Raw genomic sequence first — 20656 nt, forward strand, 5'->3', positions numbered from 1 at the left:
AGAGAGGGTGGAGGCTGAAAGAGGAGACAGAAAGGAAGAACCTGCTTCTTGTATTGCATGAAGTCCCCTGCTGTAGGGCCATCTCCAACCCCACAGCAAGCTGCCAGTCAGCTCTCAGGCCAGGTGTTACTCACTGGATGTTACATTTGGTATTGAATCACTCTTCAGAGGACTTCCATTCAAGAGGTTTTAGTCTGCCTGTGCTAGATGACTGTTTCTTCTTCCCCCCAATTCCCATCCTTCAACTGACCTGTGGAAAAACCCTAATACTGAGGGAAGGTGTCTCGGACTTTTCCAAGGGTGTCCTGCAGACTGTTCTCTACCCATTGTCAGGAGAATGTTCTTGCTTAGAGACAGACAAGAGTCAGATTAATAAAGTAATGATTATCTGTATGTAAATGCATCCAATTGTCATGTAATGCATCCATTATCTGTATGTAAAAGCTCCAGAAGCTCCAACAGCTCATTAACATGACAGCTGATACTAAGCTAGTTCTTCAGAGTATTACTGCTCTGCACAACAGAACTTCATGTCATAGTTTATTTGAGAAGCTGTATCTACATAGAAATACATTAAGTACATTGGAAGACTGCTTCAATTCATACTGAAAAAGTAAGACATTCTTCATGAATGAAGATAATTTTAAGTGCTTTCCTTCTCGCAGCCTTCCCTTAGGGTTCAAGGAAATTCACCTCCACAGCAAACATCTCACTGTAGACTTTCCACATTTTAGACTTGTGAGGGTTATCCAGCTCATTTCTGGGAAGGTAGAGTCTGAAACAAGATTCAATAATGTATTTTGCAGCCTGAGATAGTCTTTGCCTTTCAGCAAGCCAAGAGAGAACTTAAAGCTCATCTCTGAAGTATCAAATACAGCCCTGGATTTTGAGCTTGGATAAACATTAGCCATATCTGCAGGGGACTTTTCACCTGAAGTAGTGAGAAACACAAATAACCTGACCTTTCTCCCCTCTCCCCCCACACCTCCCAGAGCCCCAAGATACATCTGCAAAATTGTTACTGAGTAAAGTCAGTATTATCTCCAGCTAAATGCCTCTGTATGGGATACATGTGACAGGAATTTACCTGCTATCAGGAAGGTCAGTTTGTATTTGATTCAGTATTCAACAAGCTCATCAGCCATGTTCTCCACTTTTAATGCTTACTAAATTTGTTTATAGTGATCACTTGGCAGCAACTGATCAGCTGTAGCTGAATGAGGAGATAGGAGGGCTGCCTTAGCACTGCAACAGTACCATCTCTGCTCCAATCAGCCAGCAGGCAAACAGCCCTGTCATTGGTTTAGTCTACCTAGATCACTGCATCTAGACTATAAGGTGCATTGCTGGCTCAACATTAAGTCTAGAGTTATGAACATAGACTCATTGCTACCTCCTCTCACACTCTGGTGAGACCAATTAAGATGGTTCCCTTCCTATTTCACTGTTCCCCCATCTAGACTATCATATTTAGGTACAATGTCTCCGCATTTCTACATCACTCTGCTAGCAAGACAGACAAGCCAAGCTTTTGCTAGTTGGAGTTCCACCAGGAGTTCTAGTCTCAACAAGAAAAGTCTACCACTGTAGTTTTGTCTTATCAAGAGCTTGAGAAGCAGTAAAGAGCCACTCCTTGGGATCCCAAGCATCATCAGCATCTCTGACTAGTCTTAATTTTCTACTAAGCTGCTGAATTTGACTTCTAGCTGCACAGGCAGCCATGCTATAGAAACCTATAGTTTGAATAGTTAGCAGTATCTTTTGACATTTAAGGTAATTAACAATACTTAGAAAGAGAGCTAGGGAAGAGTCCAATAAGTTAACCTGATTAAGATAGATCTCACATATTTAAAGCACTTGGCACAGCACAAGTGTGCCAAGTGCCTGTTTACAAGTTAAAATGGAGAGTCAGACCAGTACCACACAAAAGTCAAGACAAGCTTGATCAGCCAGCTATCTCAGCTCTCAGCACTATGTTTAGCAAGTCAGTTTTGCTCAGACACCAGAAGTTAGGATCTGAAAGCAGTCACTGATCACTTACCTGTTATTCTCAATAAAGGAAGTGTGGAACCAGAAGAAGAATGGGCAGTCATCATAGCCTTTTGGGAGAGCCTAGACATAAAGATCTTGTTTAAGGATTCCATTAGACAGTAGGACTCATTTTTGTAGACAGAGGAGAATTCTCACCTGCTCTCAGTAATTTGCTTTAAGAAGCTACAGCTCCAGCCAGAGCTAGTACACTTGAAAAGCCCAATATGACACCAGAGTTATTCTCACTGAAGTTTTGAGACTGGACCAGCCAAACTTAATATGATGAGGTTAGAGACTCATTAAAAGCAACAGTGCAACTGAGACATCTTAATTCAGTACCTATGTTAACAACCAGACTCCCTCCCTGTCTGCATAGGTTGATACAGCAACACTTGCTACCTCCCCATCACTCACTGCACAGGGGATGGAACAACAGCTGTTGCAATGGGGCCACCCCACAGAGCAGCAGTCACTGGGGAGGGAGCCACACAGCAGAGCCAGCCAAGACCCAGCTGCAGTTTGCACTGCTGCTCCTACTCAAGCTCAGAGGCTTGTCTTCATGCTGTTATACTTACAGAATGTGACTCAAATCTGACTTTCACATCACCACTTATAACAGGGCTGTCTTCCAAGCCAATGACTACAGAGTCATTTTCAGAGTCAAAGAAGAGCTGGGTAACAGAACAGAGTAACACTTTCATGAAAATCTACCACAAGGAGACAAGAGACTAATTGATGACAATACCAAGCTACCCATTCATTGCAAACAAATGATTGCAGTGCTATAACAGTAGCCAACAATTCAAGTCACTCAGATATGAGTAAAACACTCATTTACTCATTACACTAGTTAAGTGTTGACTTCTAGGAAAATTGGAAGTTTTTCACCATCTTTCCACTATTTTTCCTACATTTTAGCAAAGTTTGGATATTTTACCTTCAACAGAATCTACAGTGTCTGTTTAGGTAGTCTCATGTGCAGTATTCAACTCTTACAGGAGCACACTTTCACAGAAGCTGAAAGTTGATTTATAAGTTGACTCAGCTAACATGAGTTCATAATATTCTTACCTTGCAGTTAGCCTGAGTGGCACAAACACACTCCAGTACAACTTCCTTTCTCATTATTATCTGCACTTTCATATCAGTTCCATTGCCTTTCCCAACTCCTAAGAAGAAAAAGTTGCATTATAGCAGAGTGCATACACAAGTGGTAATGAAAACCAAGTGCATCAATCCTACTTGAACACATCTCCTTTCAAAATGCCTTGCAATAGATTTTAGAGAACTTGGATGCTGAAAGCAGCTCAAGCTTCGGTGGTTGAAAGCTGTACTTTGAAGTAGCAGCAAGTACTGCTAGGAGTAGCCTACAGAGTCTAGCTTCACTGACTGAACAAGAACAGCAGTTTAAGACCTCCCCCTCAAAGTGAGTAGTGCTGAATTTTGTACTCAGCCTTTCATCAATACTATCATTACAAGTACAAAGAAACATGCGTATCAAGCTGAGGAACATTAATGGATCCAGTTCCATGTCAACCTCACCTGATAACTGATTCCCCTCCCAAAACAGAGCAGGTTTGATGTGAGCCACCATTTGACCAGATACCCAGAAAGAGATAGAACATGCAAGGTGGGGGGGAATTGCATTCTAATGTGCTTTTCATTGCATTTTAACTGTGCCATTTGAATTCTCAAATCCTAGTAAGTTTATGTTCCTATCATGGGCTTAGGAAGAGAGACAGTAAAGAGTTCAGTTGCCTGTACTAGAAAGCTATTATCAGATAGAGGAATGACCAAGTTCAAGAATTCTTACCGTGTATAGAGTGGATTTTGAGGTTTTTTATTTTGAGTTGTCTCTCTGGTGGGAGTTTCAAGTTATACTTGTTTTTCAGGATCTCATAATACCCAACATACCTACTCTGTAATGCAAAAAACCCAGACATTATGTACAGCTTTTGCACCTCACAGACTAATTCCAGTCAAAAGCAGGATTAAATAGATCTCCAGGCTCATAGCTCCCTTAATTCCAGTGCCAAGTAGAAAGTACTCAGTCATTCTCTTCCCCCTCCCCAGTTCAAGCAACCCCTTGTTAAGGGTCTAGACAGATTGAACAACTAAATTTTAAACAGTACCTATATTTGGCATTTCAAGAGGAAATCTGTACTTTTGAGTCTAGCAGAAAATGAGGCATTTATACTGTGCATTTAAGCATTTCACTGCTTAAAGAGCTAAAAGATGTTCCCATTTTAAACAAGTACATACTGAAAGATGGTTGTGCTCCATTGCTCCATTCTGTTTTACACTAGCAACTGGAATCCCTCAGCCACCAGCTTTGTCTCAGCACATCTCTGCCTATCATGTTATGTGGTGAGTCAAGATGAGTAAAGGGCCCCAAACTGAGGCCCGAGACAATAGCATGTTTCATGTTTCCCTGTAACCGCTATCTCTACAGGATGCATTCCTCCACTCAGCTACAGCAGTACCATAGCCCTTTCCATGCCAGGCTACAGGCTTCAGCAAGGCATTGATACACAGCCCAGCTGTCTTACAGGGCCATCTTGGATATTAGGAACCAGAGCTAATGAAGTTATGAACAGATGTATAAGGAATGTGTTTGGATAAAGGTGAGGGAGATGTGGTACAACCTTACCAGTTGATAGCCTTTCTATAAGGAAAATAAAGACTAAAGAGTACAGTGAGTTTGGGAGTTCAGAATGCAGTAGGAAGCTACAACTCAAAACAATGCAAGAGAAGGGCTTAAAAGCCCACAGAGCTAGTTTGGCTACTGCTACTGGACCTACTCAGGCTTACCTGGGATGGAGTTTCAACTCCTTGAAATTTGGTACTTGTACTTCTATCAGTTCTTCTCTCCCCAAAGTAGTCCAAACTCTCCTACATACAAAGATTTCAAGTGTTAAGACACTGCCACCATTCCCCTTCCCATGCAGGGAACAGTAGTATAATACTAACTTTTTAATTCAAATCTAGTAACAGAGCACAAGCCAAGCTACACAAGTGAGGGGGTAGACAATATACCTCCTAAGAGAGCTTAACTAGAACAAGAATTACTAATTAGAAGCCAGATACATTAAGTCTGTCACCCAGAAGAGAGCTAATAATCCCTTGCCTTCAAAGAGCCTGCACTTATAGATGGTTCTACACCAATTGCTTAGTATTTCTAGCGTGGCCTGTGACAGAAAGTTGAACATTAGTTTGAATCTCTATAGACTAAACCCAGCAAAAAGGAAGAAACCAAACTGACATGCACACCACCTTAGACAGCCTAGTGACCTGGGCCTTCAGCAACCCAGGTCTCCAGATCAGTATCCCAGGTCTGGCAGATCAACATGAATCTGCCCCAGCCGAGTGCTTCCTGATCTTTCTCCCTTTTCCCCAGAAGGCTTGGAAGGGCATCTTGCAGTAATGCTGGCAGTCAAATCAAGACCACAGGCAACTCTTGATGCCTCACACCACGTGAGGGTGGTAAGGAAAGCAAGAACTGCACAAGGCTGCTTAAGAACACTGATGCTACCTTTAGTAAAGCATGCTCAAAAGCCACCTAGACAGTTTTAATTGTTGCTCAAGATCCTAGGTCTATTATGTGTCCCCCACCAAAAAAAATTGGTTCAAAGTTGGTATCCTATTAGGCTCCACTCTCCCAAATCTTTGATCAAGAAGAGTCTTTGTCAAAAAGGAGTTAACATAGTAGCAGAGTTTGCAGAAAGCTTTTTCCAGGGACTGTTTACAGTATCTTTTTTCAAATATAGGCTTTTTGCAAAGTATTAGTGCATTCCACCAATTAAACAAATTCTAAAGGAGTACTTTCAACACCAGAAGAATCAAGTTGGAAGAGAAACAGTCTTCACCTTTGCACTCTCAAACTGGTCACTGTCTATGAGCCAGGTACAGACCATTGTTCCAGTCCTGCCTGTAATAGAAATGAGACATATTGAACTACAGGAATTTAAGTGTATTTACAATTCTTTTTGCAAAGATGAAGTTATAAACCATGAGACAGAAGAGAATGAGATTAGCACCACTAGGTTAAAAACACATACACCCCACAGTATTTCTGAGAAGATTAAGTTTAAGACAAAGCAGTTGGCTAGGTTGTTCCTTGAAAGCAGTCCCCACAATTCTTTGTGGAATTACTAGAGATTTAGGAAGCTGGCCTGTATCAGTGGCTTCCATTTAGCAGGGGACAGAGTCAAGTGTCCCACACTAGATAAGACTGAACTGGTACTGCCAACCCTAGAAGTCAAGAGTTACTTCTTTGCCTCAACTTTTCCAACCCTAAGGCAGCAATCAGTCAAGACTGCTAGCACAAACACTCCAATATTGCCTTACATTTGGATTTACTGCCTCAGAGGTGAAGTTACCCCTCCCTCCACACATTCTTCAAGCTGGTTTTGGTCTGCTGGTAGTTTCAATGTCTATTTTTGTAAAGCCTTTTAAGCTATGTTTCACATTGAGGATAAAGGCTTTGTATGCCAAGTACTACTCTGGTTTAATCCAAGTATTTGGAATGGTAAGAGCAGGTGGCTGAAGATGGGGCAGATGTATGCAGGATGATTTGCTTATTTGCCCAGCTACCTACACACTTCAACAGCTGCAGCACTACTACAGACTGCAGAAAGAACCTGCAGGTCAGCTCACATGCAGAAGCTTTCACTAGCCTGTCCCCCAAAGAGTACATTCTATTCCACATCTCAGTGCCTTATATATCTTTAAGATTCATCAGTACCCAGGATATCCCCCATCCAGAAATTCAACAGCTCTAGCTACATTATCATGCAGGATACTCAGTGTAGGTGACAGGCTGGCAGGGAGCCGCAGTAACAGCTTAACACTTCTGAAAATGGCAGCTTCAATAGCTCTCTATCAGCACAGTCAGGATGGCCGGAAGTTATTGAAGACCATTTTAAGAGATCAGGTGCCAGTTTAGATTGAGACCTGATCTGGACTACCTAGAAATGGGGTTGTACAACACAAAATAGGCAGCATTATACTGATGCTATTCAGTGTTAGCACAAGATGGGTTTAGTGTAGCTTGACAAATACCAGTTCTGCTATGTTTTGAACCTGTACTTAAACCAAAGTAGTCAGGATAAGAATGGTGTGCAAGTAATTTGTGACATGCACACACAAGAAAGTCCTACCTTTGCCTCCTTTACAGTGAATGGCTATGATGTTCTTTTCATCTTGATTTATCCACTCACGGACACTGGCAGTGAATTTCAGCATGTCCCTAGATAAGAGGGAAATTAATGTGATCAAGATGTCATATAGAACTATTACTGCCCTGTATTTTTTTGGACAATACTCACTCTAGTGCTGGGACATTGTGGTCATCAATAAAGATCCTTTCTACCCTGTAATGGAAGTACTTCGGGTCATAGCCTTTTTCACCTATAAGGAAAAAATCCAGGGTTATGCCAGGAAAGGGAATATGCTTGCAACAAAAGTGGCTTAAGACTCCTGACTGCTGGTCTGAGCATATATCTGAGTGTTCAAGTACAGTACTGATAGAACTGATGGATCTAAGTGGAAAAAGCCATCTATGGACAAAGACAGACATTCCTCCCCATACAGGTTACTTAGGTATCTGAGAGTTAGTGCTCTGAAGTACTGTCAGGGTCAACCCCAACATCAGTCACCTACAGACAGGCTGTGAGGAGCTACTGCCACCTTCCTCCATGACTTTTCATCTATTCCTCTGCTGGCTAACAGGACAGTTTTGCCTTTTCAGGGATTCAATATCAATTCTTATTTTGTGTCATACCTTGCCAGCTTCCAGCTCTGATGCTCTATTATTTAGCTGTAAACAAACCATAAGATAGCTGTTCCTGTAGGTTTTTTCAATCATTTCAGCCACCTCTGAACAAGAGGGCTCTTAACTCCTCCTTTACCTTATTCTAAGCCTTCACTAGAAAACTCTCCAACATCACCAAGTTTTAGCCCAGGTTCTTAGTTTTCTATCCACTGTATAAAGAGTTGCAGAACATGGAAGCAATTGTTCAGCATGGGAAGGAAGTCTGAACTGCAAGGCATCAAGTATCTGTTTTGCAGGCACTAGTATGATGCATCAGATGCTCAAGATCAATAGCCACATAGAGGCCAGAAGGTACAGGTAGTTATGTACTTTTGATAGATTTGAAATTCTTAAAGATCACATATTGTCTGCATCACATTTTCAAGAGATGTTTCTCTGTTCAGGTGCTAATTATATACACACTATATTGAAAGACTGATAAATATACTTACTGCAGAGGTTGTAGACTTTATAGTGGTCTTTGTGTTTGGTATCCAAAAATCTTGCAACTTCCTGAAAAGTTAACAAAATACTAATTCCAAGTTCAGAGTAGTTAGTGCTCTATTCTTTATTTCTACCGCCCCCTCACATTTTCCTAGTGAAGTCAGCAACTGCATAAACAAACAGCACTCAGACAGGCTTCTACAGTCCAACAGTTCAGGTTCTTGTCTATTCTGAAAGCACTGCTGTGACTATCTTCCTTTCCCTCCACATTTATGCTTAATATGAGGCAGCATTACTCCAGAAAAGGCATGAATGCCAACATCACATGTCCTTTAGAGGACTAGATAACAATTCTGACTACTCACACTATTACTAGCCTGAGACAGAATGATTTGGTTCTCTGACATCTTCCTAAAAAAAAGGAGTATCAGAGCACCAAGTATGTCCACATTCCGCATACGAGATGCATCTCACCAGGCTCAGTTGAGAGTCTACACAATGAACAGGGCAGCAAGTTGGAGACCGTCATTTAGTCATTCCAACCAGCAGGACTAGAAGTAACTTGATAATCTAGTCCACACACAAGCTATTGGAAACCTAGAAGTGAAACAGCATTCAGAAATACTGAACTTGCCAGAACAGAGGGGCTTTTTACCTCTATAGGGTTCCTATAGAAAGACTGCTTCCCAGAAGATGGAAATGACATTGCAATAATACGATCTGTGGAGAAGACATGATTGAGAACATTATGAAATTGCCAATTCCTACCCTAGTTATAGGAACTGCCTGCCCATTTCTCAGAGACTGTTGTGCATTTAGCATAGCTAGAGCAGGATCAGCTGCTGATATAGAACAGAGCCTTCCTGAAGGATCAGCTGCTATTAAGCAGTCTCCACAGAATCACACAGAGGCAAAATACTACAGTAAGCCAGTCAATAGCTTCTTAACTTTGGTTCCCTACACCTCAGGGGAATTTCTATCATTACATACAGCATATACAACCTCTTCCAAAAAGCTGTTAAACCTTGAGAAGGACATCAGAGCCAAGAATCCATATTATAAAGTCCCACAGAAGAGGAATATGCCAAGTTTGAATTTGTATTAGATTTCATTGTCTACTGAAAAGGCTTCCTCCACTTCATGTCAGTGTTCATTAACTACAGTAATTGGTGTTAACAGGATGTTATAGGCTGCAAGGTGCCATTTGTTTCTACAAGAGTTCTACAAACCAGTAACATAAGTGAGATCCAGATCAAAGCCATCTTTCATGTAACGCCTTTTGTTTTCTGAGACCTGCCAAAAAGGAGTAGAGTTAGAAGTCCTCCTAAGGAATGCTAAAGATCAACAAGTGTTGCCTATTACTAGGAAACACCATTCATCTAGCCTATGAAGCTAAGTCACAAGTAGCAGAGCCTCATTTTGCTATAGCAAAGTTAACAGCACTAACTGAGAGTAGCCTTTATTATGTTACTATAAGTAGTAGAGGCTCCATATAGCACTTTTGCTCTGAAGTATCAAAGTTCATTCTAGTGGAAGGAGCACTGCCAATTCTGCAAACTGCAGTATTAATCTGTCATTGGAATGCAAGTGTCTGGGGGAAGGAAGGAGAGCGCTACAGGCAGCATAAGCAAGACTTATTCCCAAGTACATAAATGGACTTAAATTTCAAGTACAGCTTTCCTGATGAAGCTAGAAAAAGAGCATTTACAATAGGATAATGCTTCATAGCACCTGAGAGTTCTTTCCACCTGCAGTAAGTGGCATAAGCATTAAAATTCCCAACCTTTCCCATGTGAGGGAAGGTGATCCACACACCGCACAGACTAGTCAGTCAAGATGCACTGTGGTATCACAATCAAACTTTGTTATGCTGGCCATCTCTTCACAGGAAGAGGAGCCTCTCAAACACTAGAGACCTAGAGGTTGTTAGCTACACTGAAGCTGGAGGCAGAACTCCAGTACCCTGTCAGTTACACAGAGCAGCACTGTTGCTTAAGCAATATTATCAGTTTCAAACCAATGGGCTGTGGGCAGTCTTGCCACTCATTCTTCATTAATGGCTATCTGGGGAAGAAAATAGAGTTGGAAACAGCAGTAGTAGCCTAGTTGTGTTACCAAGCCAACTTACCATCCTCCTGGTCACCACTTCAAGTTGTTTCTTTTGTGAGGCTAGGCGGAATATTCTTATTAGGATGACAATTCTCAGAACTCGAAGGAGAGTAACCATTCTAGATGGGAGAGCCAGGTTCACCATGAAAGAAAAAACAAAATTAAGCCTAGATGCAAAGGTATTTTAAAGCTATTTAAAAACGGTTTCAGAGACAGCCTAGAACTTTATTTCATGTATCAAACTAAGACCTCTCAGGTTGATTTTGGAGAAACTGCAATATAAGCTTGAAGAACTCCATGTTTTATTGTTGAGGTTTCTGGGGGCACATGTACTGAACAGCTCTAACAGAATTAGGTACTGCCCTACTTGCCTGAACAAGCTTTTACTGACATTTCTTCTCAGCAAGCAACAAGTTCCCCAAACAGTTAATATCTGTTATTAACCCTGAATTTTTGTTCCCTGAAGCTTATTTTCAAGTGTACACTTAAATGTAAATAGCCACCTGAAAAACAGGTGAAAAAAGCTAGACAGGCTATGCATCATGCCTTAACTAAGAAGTCTGAGAACAGATGAGTATAAATCCTGTTTAATCATTCAGCCATTTGATCTGATGATTTAGCCTTCTGGGGAAACTTTGAACTGCTACTGAACTTTGAAGCAGACAAGATGCTTATGTGAGTGGTTCTACAGAAGCAAACTGCACAGGGGAAGCTGCTTTTGCGTATCCCTAGGGACTAAGGCAAACTAATTTAATCATTATTTAATGAGGTATGTCAGCAGATACTTTAAGTAGCATATGCACATATTTCAGGTCCTGATACACTTGGATAAGAACCTTACTACTAAAGTTCTGCTTGGTGAATACTTTAAGTACAGGGGAAATATTATTGAAGCTTTCTCCCATTACTGCCAGCTGAAGACAGCATGCTCTCTACTGACATAGAGCCTGTTCATGTCATGAGGACAAGGTTGCCCTGGACATCTTAAGGTCAAGTCTTCATTTCTCCTATCCCCCTCCTAGTCCAGTATCACCCTGTATTGTCTTGAGAGTTCCCTTGAAACTAGCAGCCAGGCAAGGAGATGAACAAGTGGTGGAGTAAGGACTCCAGAGCCTTTCTCCCCAGTCTGAACTACAATTGTAAGAAGCAGCTCTGTAGATCTGTGGGATTCAACCCGTTTGCCTTCTGTCCTTTAGGAGCTAATGCTTAACTAGCTGACTTCCCAAACTGTTACCCAGCTCTCATTCTTCAAGTGATGTCCCTTTATAGGTCAGTAGACTTTAAGGAAGCAAATAATTTGTCCCAATCCATACCCCACTAGACCAGGTTAAAAGAGAGACCACAACCCTCCATCATGGCATGTTACCCTCAGGAACTGCCACAGAAATGTGACTATTGCCACACTCATAAGCTCTCATCTGCATGAAAGCTGCTCAGATTCTAACTATGCTAAGACTGTAAAGTTGCTTTAAGGCCTCCATCCTCTTCTGGAGGCAGAGCTATGAGGAGACAGAGGTGACAAAACAGGCAGACTACAGGAAATTAGTTGGACCATATGAACACTACTGGAACATTAGCTGGGAAGACCCTCTTGTCTCAGTCTGGGATTTAGCCAATCTAAAATATCATCTGCTGCCAGGTGGTAATACTTTGTTCCAAGCAAGACTGAAGAGCCTTTACCAAGAGAAGCCCTACAGAGACCCTCAAGAGTTGTGTGGGTAAGGCAATAGGCTCCAGGTGAGTACCTTTAGAGAGCATCAGTTCCTTTTTGTGGCCCAAGGGCAAAACAGACATTGTTCTGAACCATCAACTTCAGCAGTTACAATACAAGGGACTTCACACACTGATCTGCAACAGGCTGCAGCAATGCAGGATCAGGCCTACTATTAACAGAGCCCAAAAGTGACAGCAGTGCAGATGCCCTGTGACAGGGCTACTGCTGGTGAGGATCCCTCTCTTATGATGCATCTTACCATTAAAGGCAAGAAAGATGCTTATAAAGACTGTGCCCAGAGATATGGGAAGTCATCATTTAACTCAGATTAGTGTTAAAAAAAATTGGTGGAAAACAGCATCCTGTGATTCTGAGCCTGCAAATTCTACTCCCTTGAGAGCTCTAGTTTTTGAAACCAAGTCAGGATTTGAAGAGACTACTAGTTCTTTCAGATGTTTGTCCAGCCCTGGATTCTTGAACAATTAGGCTTAAGAGTTGGTTTCTTCTAGAAAAGAATTTCTCCATGCACCCAGTAGTCAGATAAGAATTTAAAAGAGTTGAAGTTTCCCAAGCTGGTGCAAGACAGTCTCACTGCCTACTTCAAACCTAGTGCAGATCAGAAACTAATCCAAGACTTGTATTATTGTCTCCATCAGGAATGAACTCCTGTCACAGGAGATTTCATCTGATCAAGCTACAGAAGTCAGATGAACATGAACTAATTCAATTCATATTTCCATAGAGAGTAAACTCTCCTTTCCTAGTAGGAGACTAAAACTTCAGCACACATTACTATGGGGCTTTTGGGAAAACAAGGCAGAGGAAGCAGGATTATCTGGTGACTTTCTATTTCAAGATCCATTGGATGGAGAGCCTCCCTCAGTTTTCTAACTTTCCTGTTCTGTTCCACTTCCTACTACAATCCAGCTCTTCCCTTCATCATTTCACCTCAGGTTCTCCTTTCTTTAGGAGGGCTGTGCTCCTCAGAGCTTGAGGCAGTAGTGTATTTGCTGGCCTCACTATTCACTTTGCTTACCCCAACCAGTATATTTAAGTTTGTCCCTGCCTTTGAGGCTGAGACAGTCTTGAGCAGAACTGCAAGACTAGAGTCCCTACTCTTTATTAGCCTGTACTATGAAATAGTACTGCCATTATTTGTAATATAGTATGCACACAGCTAGCTTGGAGGTGCCCCAAGAAGATTTCTAGATCATCACATCTAGATTTCACATTTAACAGTTATGCCATTCTTACCTTGGTATCTGATCTGTTTCAGCAAGGTCAGAGAAGGAGTATGTCATGTTAATTAACAGAGTGCCCACCACAATGAATGCATCCAAAACATTCAGCTTGGACCGGAAGTAGTTCCTGAAGCTGAAACAAGGCAAGTTTTAGACAGATGTCCACACAGCTGTCAAGCTGCTTCTACCATAGGCTGAAGTACTTGTCAGCAACCCAAAAACTCAGACTAAAACCCAGGTCGGGGAGGAGAGAGAGAAGAGCCTATACAAAGCTACTGTTAGAGGTAGGTTCTCATGAAGTAGTTAACACACTGAGCACTGAAGTACCACTAAAAGTCTTGCACCTGGTCTACACTGCTCAAATGATAGCAATGCTGACGCAGTTTCCAGGTGCTCACTTGTACCAAAAGCATATTACAAGTTAGTCTATATAATTGTAACAGCCAATCTATGCAGCCAAGGCAGAAGACAAAGCCCTTGCCTATGACCAGGCAGTTAGCCTACAGGGTAATCCACATTCATAGTCCCTAGCTTAAAGTATTATTTTGTGACTAGCTTGAGGTCTTGCCATGCTGACTTCATCTTTGACCAAGTCTTACCCTTCAACAAATACCCTCAGTAGAACATCAGTGAGGAAGAAGAGTGCTATTGCCAGGGAAACTCCTTCAAGAATCTCTCTAATGCCCCTTTTCTTCTCACTGATAGCCAGATCCATAATCACAACTATAATGTCCACAATGATGAGCAGAACTCCAAATACTCTGCAAGAAAGCAACACAGATCAACTTGATAAGTAGGACAGTTACTGACACTCCCTGATTGAGGAGCACAAGCCTGGATTTGTTTTACACTGGGACAAGCATGGGGTTTCTTGTGCAAAATTCAGGCCTGCTTGCATAAGCAGCTGAACAATTCAGAATTGCATTTTTGAAGTGATCTGCAAGAATGGCATCATCCACATGGAGCTGCATGTTTTCTACTCAGACTCAGCTGTAGTAACTAATCAATGATTCCACAACTATTTTAACAGTGCTGCAGACCTGAGTGCTTTAAGCACACAAGTATCAATACTGTCTTTTTACATTTGCTCCTTCCCCACTCAAGAGATCAGGCATTCACTTAAAAGTAACTATCTTTGAAGGCTTACTTTGTTTCAGCATACAGCTGACCAACTGGTTGTTCAAGGCCTGCCACTTAATCTAGGGTAAGCCATTAAGAGCTTTTGCCCCAGTCAGTAGCATTTAGAGTTGACTTTCTGCTGTTCCTGGAGAATGTAGTCATACCTGTGGTTTAAGGCTGCTTTTCCAATCAGATTACTTTTTTGAAGTCACTTTTTAGGGGAGAGACAGGGGGTTCAGTAATTTTCAGAAGCAGCAGGCTGGCATCACTATTTTCCAAGTAACTCTAAGATGATCTTACACTAGAAGTAACAGCTACATCTACCTCCCCCTATACCATTACATGCATGATTTTTACCTGAATCCAAAGGACATCACAAATGGAGAAATTTTTCTCCTAATGGTACTGTAAGAGAAGAGAACAAGTGTCAGGACAGGTGACATTTTACTACTGATATTAGCTAGAAGAGCAGTGTTACTGCAGTTCACATTCTTTTGTTTTTAGAGTTCTGCATCACACTGATTTTCTTTAAGAGGAAATTATTCAGTTACATTCATGAAGTATGTAAGTTAAGGCAGTACTTGAAAACAATGCTTTGTCAACTTGCTGGAAACTATATTCATTAGCTACAGACCCTAAGAGTCTAGCACTCCTACTTCTGCAAAACACTAGTGTCACTGAATTTGTGACACTGAAGTCTGCAATATAACACTCAGTTACAAGCTACAGACTTTAAGGAGTGGGTTTATGTAGTAGCTATTGGTCAAGAGGAAGATTTAAGCATGCACATCACTCTTAAGGCATGTCGTATGAGATACTAGTTTATTGCAGAGTCGGAGGGTCTGGAAGAAAGTACTTGTTAATAGCTCCACTACCACCTCTGTGCTCTTGAAATATGAAGAAAGGAAGTTCCTCTTCCACCTTTAAAAGGGAATGTTGGTTTGGCTTTCAGACTGAAGATTCACAAGTGTCTTAAGACAGACATTACTGAAGCCAAATTCTTTCAACTACAAGAGTTATTTTTGGCCCTAACAGGATTCCAACACCCTGTTTTCAGTTAAGGAAGATTTATTGCCTAGCAGGTAAGCTTTAAGCCTTCTAGTTTAAAGCTAGGCCTTTATTCATCTAGCAAGATGTAGTGATACAAGTCTCCTGATACTCTGCCAAGAGCTAAGGTAGAAGCCATTCTCTGCACACTCCATGTTCAGACAGCAATGTGTTCAAGCTGTTAAGGCAATCTGCTAAGTCATCTCAGAACTTAACTACTGGAAGCACTGGAAGCTTTCTTTACCACTTAAGAATAAAGATCTCCAAGTAGATTTTTCAGTAGGACCTACTGAAAATTCTGACATACTAACAGTAAGTACCAGTAGATTCCTTTTTGTATTGTTTACATGTCTATCCTTTCTTGCCCTTTAACTACAGTTACTGCAATTTTTCCCCCCATAACATTAGAGATACCACAGTTACATGAAGTTTGTCAGTTCAGCAATGCATACTGCACCCAAATGATCCCAAGTTAGTTGTTTCCTCTAAAGTAGTTTGAGCATCAAGTTCCACTTGGTGCATATCCTTAGCACATCAATAACTCAGCAGTTTAAGACAAGGCTGAACATCTTAGAAGTGATGAAGTAGTATCTTGCTGGGTTTATTGAACTAAGCTGCACTCCTCTATCAAGTTCAGAGATAGTCTAACCAGCCAACTGGCTAGAGACAAGCCTCTTACTAGATACACAAAAAAAAGCAGCATACGCACTACTCCAGTTTGACCTGCCAACATCCTAGAGCAGTCAAAGTGAATATGGCACAACATTCAAGTACTTAGTCTTTGAGATGCATTTGAAAGCATCAAGTTCTGAATTCTATAACATCTTGTCCTGTACAAGGTAAACAGATAGTTTACTTAATCTCACTGTTCTCCCAATACAGGAACAGACAAACAAGCTTCTCTCAGTACCAGATCATTAGCTCCTATAGCATACTTCTGCCTTAAGTCAGTGACAAGTGATAAACACAGTCAGAAAATAACTACTTCAAGAACAGAGTTACTCACTAGCAAGTTCAGAGAGTTCAATCTTGATAAGGGCATAGCACTTACCATTAGCCCCAGATACTAATTCACCTTATTCTCACCAGCAATTGTGCTTTCATACCTTCCCAAACACATCAGGTTGGAAAAATTCATGCAATACAATTTGAGTTACTCATTTTCCATAATATGATGGACTTGTAACCAACTCCTGGGTTGAGCTTCCATCTCTAGAGACAAAGCTCCCTGAACTTACTTGCCTTTATTATGCATTAGAACAAGTTTCGATATCAAGTGATTTACCGAGCTTCTCTACTTCAGAAAGCCATCTGCCTTTTCATTTTGACTTTACATTCAAGCTTTTTGGGGTAAACAAGGCACTTAGCTTACTTGGAACAGCTGTCCAGTTCGTTATCCTCATCACGACCATCATCAATCTTTATAGCAGGCTCTTCTGTCATTGGAGAGCTGGCAAAGGAATAGCACAAGTCACATCCTAATGCAGATGTCAGCTTTATACATTGCTACCCCTCATTGTTCCAGAAGAGGGACTGTTACTTCTAACAGAGTAGTGAGCAGCAACCTGGGCCACAGTACAGGCATAGTATCAGGGTGGGGGACAGACTTCCCTGTATGATGGCATGGCAGAAGCCCTTAGCTTGTACTGATCTAGTTCCACCTAGCAAATCATCTTTCAAAAGCTTCCTTAGGGGCTGGAGAACAGATGCATTCAGCTATAGCATAAGGGCCTCTGGAGTAGGGCATCTACCCAGCAACTGGCATTCTAGCATCATGACTGACTGACCTTACAAAGGTTAAAAGGTATCTCACCCAGCTGGAGCATCTCACTTCTTTCAACTGCTTGATGACCTGTGCTTCTTAAGAAGCTACCTCCTGTCCCTCCTCCTTCCCTTCCCCATCCTCACTTCAGCAATCCAAATTAGACTTTTGGAAGAAATATTCACCCAAAAGAAAATGTACAAGTAATCCAAGAGTCTGCTGAGGACTCAGTGTCTAGTCCACACTCTGGAAGTGCAAGAAATGTGCAGATGCAAAGTTACTTCAAAAAATCCAAAAACATTAATGCTATTTCAGTAAAGTACTTGTTCAGAAAATGAACACTTGCATCAGAAAAAGCCATAGTACAGAGCCATTTTTGTGCAGAGCAGAATACCAGACCAGAAATTGGAAGACCAGAGCAGCAGCAGCTGAGCTAATGCTAGAACAGCACTTTTTTGTCTGTTGCTGCTTGCCATAGCTGCCTTAAAGGTCTCTTTAGATCAAGTTTTCATTCAGCCACCCGAAAAGCAGCCTTGAAGGCTCCAGGATGACTTCAGAGGAAGAGCAACATCCAAAGCCAAGAATCTACATTTCAGTCTTCTCTACAGAAACAGAGTATGGTGCATAATAGCACAGCCACAGCAAGTCTTGCTGTGGTGCTCTCTGGCATCATTGCTATTTGTGCAGGAACAGCTGCACACACATTCAATATTGGTGCTTCCATGCTGTTCTGAGGCAAATTAAAGTGTTTTTGAAGCATTAATAGCAACTCAGAAGATCTAAATATTCTTCATCCTTCACAATGGGCCCACATACTGGCACTGTTTCTACTACATGGGCCATCCCCCTTTTTAGCCACAAGTCTAATGACTTGTTATATCCTACAGCTCCAGCAACCAGTGCTAATATTGCACCATCTGCATTCAGATTAGTCTAAAGAAGAATGATGGTGTTCCCCTCCCCCCCAAGCATTTTCAGTGTTTAAGCCTAATTTTTCCTCTTCAGTGTCTCCAGACCCATTTCCTCACTTTGTTCCTAGAACTGAAGCAAAGTGCTAGAGATACATGGCCATCAGCTATGCTTCTGGCTGTTTTTAAAGGAATATTCACCTTGGAATTTCCACTTAACATAGAGCAGGTTTAGTGAATGCTTCTGCTGTTACTGGATTTTTGCTGCAGGTCACATGCTTGTGCACACATGACATGCACCAAATACTGCTTTATCCTTTGCTCTGAATAAGCCAGTATTGCCCATACACTTAGCGTCAGATGCTGTCCATCAATTCTGCCATGTGCCCTGGAGTTGAGTCCCAAGCGCCTTTAAGTACACAAGAACACTGACTTCTCCATGTCTCAATTGTACAAGTGTTAACCTGAGGCCATAGCTTCAGACATGCAGAAGAGCACAGGTTAGGTCACTCTGAGTATTTTCAAGGTGCATATCAGAGCATGAGGTACCCTAGATTCTACTGGCACCTCGAAGGCTTGCTTGTGAAAAGCAGGATTAACCATTTTGGATATTAAAAACAGCCACTAAGGGCAAAACCTGCTACGTGGACCCATGAGACAGCTTCCACGGAAGAGGAGGCAGAAAAACCCAAGACACTTGCTCAGCACTGTTGAGAGGTAATGCTGGCAACTCTTACACCTAAATGAAGAGCGACAATTGTGTCTTGGGTTCGGGAGCCAGTCTTTAACATAAGAAGAAACCGGACAACAAGTCTAAGTACATTGTTTCTACTGTGCTCTCAAAGGAGTCTAGTTCTGGATAATGCTTTCTTCAGGTGGAGCTTGTTTTCCTGAACACCTTACTTCTTACCTATCACCTAAGCTGAAAAAAGCTCTCTGCCACAAGCTACTGCATCTAGTCTTTCACTGCTGGGGTGGAAGGGAGGAAAAGGAGGATGCCCTAAAAGAACCCATTTTCCATCCACACAAAGCACAAGCTTCTGTGACCACTCTCAGAGCAGGGGAATTTAGACTTGAGGCTTTCAAGAAGAGCAGAACAAGGTGCTGCCCACAAGAGACCTTGACAGTGTTTCCAAAGGCCAGAAGAGAGCAGGACTAACTGCCATGAACCTACCACATCTGGGCTAGGTACTCTGTAGTCCTCAAGAGCAGTTAAGGAATGTAATTAAAAAAAAAAAATCAATAACTGCACACCTCCTTCCTTAAAGATATCACTCCTCCTAAATAATAGGATTTTAAAGAGGGTGGAAAAATACCGGGATTGTATGCTGTATTATCTTAGTGTAGTCCATAATTCTTCTCTGACTTGGTTGTACTGAGGGCACTAGGTCACTCTAGCCAGAGGAGCACAAGCGACACCTCAAGGCCAGATTCGCACGCTGGCACGGGCCGTTTCACCCACCTGGAAGCTTCCGCCAGCTCTGACCCTTGCTCGTACCTCACAGTCGTCATCTTGCCTTTGCTCTGCTCGTCTTAACAGCAGCACATCTGGTTAAGGGGAGACGAGCACAGGGACGTGAGCAGACCCCAGGGCCCCTGCCCGAGCAGCCGCACCGCGGCGCGACGCCAGGGCTGACACTCCCGCAGCTGAGGCCGCGCCGCCGCTGCCCGCGGGGCCGCTAGGCGCCAGGGCGCTCGGGAACGTGACCGGGATGCGCCGAGGACCCCACGCAGCCCCGAGCGCGGGCCGCTTCCCACGCTCCCTCTCCCCGCTCCGCGGGAGGCGGAAGGGCCCCGCTCGCCGCGCCCCGGCCCTAGGGCGGGGGCGGCGCGGCCGGGGCGGACACAGGGCCGGCGGGGGGCGGCCGGGCCGCGCCGGGTCGGACCGGGCCGCGCCGCACCACACCGCACAGCGGCCCCCCACCGGCCCCGCGGCCCCCGAGGCTGCGGCGGGCCGAGCGCGGCCGCCCCCACCGCACGCAGGCCGGCAGCCCGCGGAGCCCCCGCCGCCTTACCTCAGCGCGGCCGCCGGCCGGCTCAAAGTCGAGCCGGACACCCGCCCCCCGCCCGCCGACTCAGCGGTTTTTGTCGTTTTTTTTTTTTTTTTTTTTTCCCAAACTTCCTCGGCCTGTTCCATCCCCCCTTCCCCCACCACCGCTCACCCGCCGAGGCGAGGCCGGGCCGGGCCGCGGAGCCGGAGCATGCCGCGACCCCCCGGCGGCGGCGGCTAAATGCGGCCCGGCCCGGCCCCCGCCCGCCGCTGCCGCTCGTTTCGCCGTGATTACCCGCTAATTAGGGGTAACAAGGAGCTTGGGACCCGCTGCCCAGAGCCGGCTCGGCGGGCAGGTGGTCTCAGGCGGCGCAGCCTGCTTCCTCGCACATTGCTGCGCAACGTTTCCTTATCCAAACGCATCAGAACCGTTTTTTTTAGACCGCTTTTCTTTTATGCCGCCTCATGCATCTTCTGCC

General features: G+C 43.2%; 1 protein-coding gene across 2 annotated transcripts; it reads right to left on the bottom strand.

Moving 5' to 3' along the window:
* Positions 1–538: 538 nt before the first annotated feature.
* On the bottom strand, positions 539–20230 carry LOC106489190 (phosphatidylinositol 3,4,5-trisphosphate 3-phosphatase TPTE2-like). 2 transcript variants are annotated; one of them, XM_067289662.1, is made up of 19 exons: positions 20203–20230; positions 19650–19735; positions 16890–16967; positions 14828–14875; positions 13951–14112; positions 13365–13484; positions 10416–10515; positions 9517–9580; positions 8943–9007; positions 8296–8356; positions 7359–7440; positions 7191–7279; positions 5898–5959; positions 4843–4923; positions 3845–3950; positions 3103–3200; positions 2607–2702; positions 2042–2112; positions 539–775 (listed from the first exon to the last, which is right to left on the bottom strand). In XM_067289662.1, the coding sequence occupies exons 2-19, from the start codon at positions 19697–19699 to the stop codon at positions 673–675; spliced, it is 1536 nt and encodes a 511-aa protein (XP_067145763.1). In that variant the 5' UTR covers positions 19700–19735; positions 20203–20230; the 3' UTR covers positions 539–672. The 2 variants fall into 2 exon arrangements, with proteins under 2 accessions (XP_067145763.1, XP_067145764.1); XM_067289663.1 differs by having other exon boundaries at positions 19686–19735; positions 20203–20219.
* Positions 20231–20656: the final 426 nt, after the last annotated feature.

This window comes from Apteryx mantelli, chromosome 1, assembly GCF_036417845.1.
Source record: "Apteryx mantelli isolate bAptMan1 chromosome 1, bAptMan1.hap1, whole genome shotgun sequence".
Taxonomy (NCBI): domain Eukaryota; kingdom Metazoa; phylum Chordata; class Aves; order Apterygiformes; family Apterygidae; genus Apteryx; species Apteryx mantelli.